This window comes from Nansenia antarctica, assembly GCF_963989245.1.
Source record: "Nansenia antarctica genome assembly, chromosome: 4".
In the NCBI taxonomy this organism is placed as follows: domain Eukaryota; kingdom Metazoa; phylum Chordata; class Actinopteri; order Argentiniformes; family Microstomatidae; genus Nansenia; species Nansenia antarctica.
Genome location: NC_137689.1, coordinates 44,697,237 through 44,702,236, shown reverse-complemented (window position 1 = coordinate 44,702,236; position 5,000 = coordinate 44,697,237). Strand labels below are relative to the sequence as shown.

Below are 5,000 nucleotides of genomic sequence, written 5' to 3'. Positions count from 1 at the left end.
TCTTCATTCCGTTCCTCGTATTACAATGAGGTCATCCTGGATGTCCACCTCCGCCAGCCTCCCTCCAGGGACACAGACTGATACAGTATGGTATCTACATGCCAGGGGAGGCTGGCGGAGGTGGACATCCAGGGTGACCTCATTGTAATGTGAGGAACGGGGGATCTACATCCTACATGCTCTTGGTCATGTCGCCATCTTTGATAGCAGGTTGTACGATCAATGGACGATAGCCATTCCTTTGACACCGTTCCTGATTCTGGGCTATGCATTTACAATGAGCCCGTCCTCCGATTTCTACCTCCACCAGCCTCCCCCTGACATGCTCTAATGGTATGATTTATCCTCTTATCAGGGTTCCCACGGGTCCTTGAAATCCTTGAAAGTTTGTGAATTAGAGAAAAAAAGATCAAGGTCTTAAAAGTTTTTGAAAATAGACATGGGTCATTGAAAGTGCTTGAATTCCTCTCTCTCTCTCTCTCTCTCTCTAAAAAAATATATATATTCAAAAATGTTTTACTTGTTTTAGCTCATCAACTAGTAAATAAGTCTCTGTATTGCTTAACTTTACACATATTTCACAATATATTGTTTTGCTGTGCTGTGGTAGAGAAGGCAAGAGACCATCTAGTGTTCACACATTCAAGCCTCTCTTTTTAGTTGTTGTCTGTGAGCGGATCGTTCCTATTATATCAATTCTCATCTAGGTCTGTCTCAAACTATGCCGTGTTGGGTCCTTGAATTTGAGGGAATTGAGTCATGAAAGTCCTTGAAAGGTGCTTGAATTTGACCTGTCTTATCTTTCTGCTGTTTTTCCAGGGGAAGATCGGGGAGCCGGGGGAAGCTGGACCCCGAGGGTTTCCTGTAAGTTCTGCCTCCCGCTTCTCTCCCCCTCCCTCTTTGAGCCAGGCTTCTCTCCCCCTCCCTCTCTGAGCCAGGCTTCTCTCCCCCTCCCTCTCTGAGCCAGGCTTCTCTCCCCCTCCCTCTCTGAGCCAGGCTTCTCTCCCCCTCCCTCTCTGAGCCAGGCTTCTCTCCCCCTCCCTCTCTGAGCCAGGCTTCTCCCCCCCTCCCTCTCTGAGCCAGGCACTGTTAACACTCGAACAACCATGCCTTTTTTACCTACTATAAGAGCCGTCTCGGGGGTCAAATGACCATAGTCTTTACAATGGAAAGCTGCTATTTACATACAATGACCACTAGTTGGCCATCTTGTAAATTAACCTGCCTCCTGCACAGAAAAGCTTTATACTAGCTTATCCTGAAAAATGAGAAAATGTAAGGATACTGGGTGGTAGAACGCACATATCTAGAAAGGAGGGTCCTGAAATTTGATCGAGTGCAAAGATATAAAGTTTTTTTAACAGGGTCAAATGACCCCACCCATGGCTGTTCTAGTGTTAATGACCCCACCCACGGCTGTTCTAGTGTTAATGACCCCACCCATGGCTGTTCTAGTGTTAACATGCACGCTCACACACCATCAGGTGAACAGAACACAAGCTGCATCTCAGGTGGCACCCCAGATAACACACAACATGTGGCAAGGTTACACTACAGGCTCACCTCAGATGACCCCTCTTCTTAGGGCTAGTCTTTCTAGAGGCTAGTCTTTCTACAGTCATATGGGTTTTTTAGGTCCAAAAGTGGTTCTGTTATGGGCAATAGGGGGTCTAATCTCAGAGTAGTGCAGCTCAGACTGCATGCCCACAGTTTCTGTGTGTGTGTGTGTGTGTGTGTGTGTGTGTGTGTGTATGTGTGTATGTGTGTGTGTGTGTGTGTGTGTGTGTGTGTGTGTGTGTGTGTGCATTGCACTCATTGGCTGTTCCACCCACAGGGTATCCAAGGATCCTCTGGACCTCCAGGAGCCAAGGGAATAGAAGGCGAGCCAGTGAGTCCCTCTCTCCTTTCTCCATCCCTCTCTCCTCTCTCCATCCCTTTCTCCTCTCTCCATCCCTCTCTCCTCTCTCCATCCCTTTCTCCTCTCTCCATCCCTCTCTCCTCTCTCCATCCCTCTCTCCTCTCTCCATCCCTCTCTCCTCTCTCCATCCCTCTCTCCTCTCTCCATCCCTCTCTCCTCTCTCCATCCCTCTCTCCTCTCTCCATCTCTCTCTCCTCTCTCCATCTCTCTCTCCTCTCTCCATCCCTCTCTCCTCTCTCCATCCCTCTCTCCTCTCTCCATCTCTCTCTCCTCTCTCCATCTCTCTCTCCATCCCTCTCTCCTCTCTCATCCCTCTCTCCTCTCTCCATCCCTCTCTCCTCTCTCCATCTCTCTCTCCATCCCTCTCTCCTCTCTCATCCCTCTCTCCTCTCTCCATCCCTCTCTCCTCTCTCCATCTCTCTCTCCTCTCTCCATCTCTCTCTCCTCTCTCCATCTCTCTCTCCATCCCTCTCTCCTCTCTCCATCCCTCTCTCCTCTCTCCATCTCTCTCTCCTCTCTCCATCTCTCTCTCCTCTCTCCATCCCTCTCTCCTCTCTCCATCCCTCTCTCCATCCCTCTCTCCTCTCTCCATCTCTCTATCCATCTCTCTCTCCTCTCTCCATCTCTCTCTCCATCTCTCTTTCCTCTCTCCATCCCTCTCTCCTCTCTCCATCTCTCTCTCCTCTCTCCATGTCTCTCTCTCTCTTCTCTCCATCTCTCTCCTCTCTCCATCTCTCTCTCCATCCCTCTCTCCTCTCTCCATCTCTCTCCTCTCTCCATCTCTCTCTCCTCTCTCCATCTCTCTCTCCTCTCTCCATATCTCTCTCTTCTCTCCATCTCTCTCCTCTCTCCATCTCTCTCTTGAGTTCTTTGTGTCCCTTTGTCACTCTCTGTCCGTCCATCCCCCCGTCCCCCCCCACACACACACACTATCTCTCCCTCTCTTTATCTGTTTCCATTTGAACTACAGCTGAGTCTGAATCGCTGCCCACCAACAGCAGCCTCTCTGTCTCTGGCCAAGCCTGTTAACTCTGTGGAGGTTTCATTAAGGAGAGCGGCTAGTTTATAAGACATGTATTAATGTCTATTCAATATTTATTAGCGTATATATATGATTTATTAGTGTGTATTAAACGTCTCCTCCTGGGAAGCCAGAGACTGATGTCACAGCTCACACATCTGGTCTGGAGCGAGAGAGAGAGAGAGAGAGAGAGAGAGAGAGAGAGAGAGAGAGAGAGAGAGAGAGAGAGAGAGAGAACATATTTTATTTGCCATGCAATCAACTTCGTCAGTCAATTGTTGGGATGTGGTATGTTTTGCTCTGTGTTTGGCACAGGGTCAGCCATAGTCGGCGCCCCTGGAGCGATTGGGGGTTAAGTGCCTTGCTCAAGGACACATGCAGCTCCTTCCTCCCATGTCCTCCACAAGCATTAATGCACCACAGGAAGGAGCGCCACTGTTCTCCATTACCACCCAGTGTGGGGCCTCTCACTACGGACACAAACCCAGTCTGGATGACATGTGGCGCTTTTCCACTACAGGGCCGACCCGGGTCGGCCTGGTTTGACCCTGTTCTTTAGCCTTTCTCCACTGCCAACAGTACCCGTGCCATTTAGTACCCGTGCCATTTTTTGTTCTTGTTCGGGATGGGTAGCGAAAGGTACTTTTTTGCCAGGCTGCGTGTGACGTGTGACGCTGCACACCGTTGATTGGTCAATGGAAATCGTCATCCCATGTTCATAGATTTCTTCGCTAACCGCCATTTTTAAATACCACAACAGATTTCGCTCTCGGAAAATGTCACTTACTGTTTCTGTAATAACTTATTAATAAAGATTAGAAAAATTATGATAACCATCGTATTATCTTAGTTTAATGTCATTTCAATGCATCATAGAACTTTTATTTACAACAAGCATAACAAAAAAATCGCTATTATGGCGATGTCCTGTGCCTATGCTGTTCCTCAGTCCAGTGCTTCATCATTCCCCTTCTAAAACCCCTTATGTCATTTTATCAATGAACATTGTATTACTGTTATTTCAACATTTAAGCCTCTTTCACACATAGTTCCCTGTAACTTCAATGGAATCCCAAGCTGTGCCGTCCAGCCATTTTCGCCGTTCACTCATGAGTCAAATGCCGGTAGATTCGCGTCTTGCTCCCTTTAACACATGTCGGCGTTTCCCTGGTTGCGAGATCTAAACTACTAGAACTGAAAGCGGCAGGTAACAGGCACGTAACATCCATATGCTGTATATATAAATAAATATATTTGACTACCAGCAAGACACCGGAGCACTCGTACAAAGCGGAGATTGTATGAGCCCCGCGTCAGTCAGCCTTTCCGTAGAAATGCATCGCTCTGTTATATATCTAATGTTACATGTTTTAAGGCTGATCTGTGCATGATAGTGCTGCATTATGTTGATCTATTTATATCAATCTATTCTTGCCAATTCCTTATTACCAGTGGAAAGGGGGAAGGCTAAAACACTTTGAATGGAATAGATAGGACTTTCCGTTCAATGGAGGAAGCATGATACTCGCGAGTTCATCTCGCTTTTCCCCCCGTTGGTGTATTAAACAATCTAAGCAATCTAATCAGAGCAGTTGTTATTATGTCATATTATTGATGGATGTGCCATTTTTGATGGAGAGCAGTGAGCGGATGACTGGATGTGAGCATGTATTTGACTAATGCCGATACATTCGCGTCTTGCTCCGAAACCGGAGCTGTCGGCGCCGACAGGATTTTACAGCGTTCCTTCAAACTATCGTAATTCATGAACTATATGCCCAATCTAAAAAATTCAAACAGTTTCTGAAAGCAGAGAAGTTGCACTTTTTGAACAGTTGAACTTTTTTAGGCTTATTACGGTAGTTCACCAACAAAAAAAAGCACAGTGCTCAACGTGTCAGGAGAAATAAAAATAGAATCGGGGCTTTAACACATGTCGGCATTTCCCTGGTTGCGAGATCTAAACTAGTCTACTAGAACTGAAAGCGGCAAGTAACAGGCACTTAACGTTATATGTTGTAAGGCTGATCTGTGCACGATAGTGCTGCATTTTGACATAAT

The 5,000-nt window shown here is 46.9% G+C and overlaps 1 protein-coding gene across 1 annotated transcript in view; it reads left to right on the top strand.

The window, feature by feature from the left end:
* Positions 1-5,000, top strand: part of col27a1a (collagen, type XXVII, alpha 1a) — a gene marked incomplete at both ends in the record, with an annotated part of 120,368 nt that overhangs the window by 92,905 nt on the left and 22,463 nt on the right. The window contains 2 exons of the mRNA XM_080529368.1: positions 820-864; positions 1,835-1,888. Of these exons, the coding sequence (XP_080385494.1) occupies positions 820-864; positions 1,835-1,888 (99 nt within the window). The remainder of the gene's footprint in view (positions 1-819; positions 865-1,834; positions 1,889-5,000) is intronic.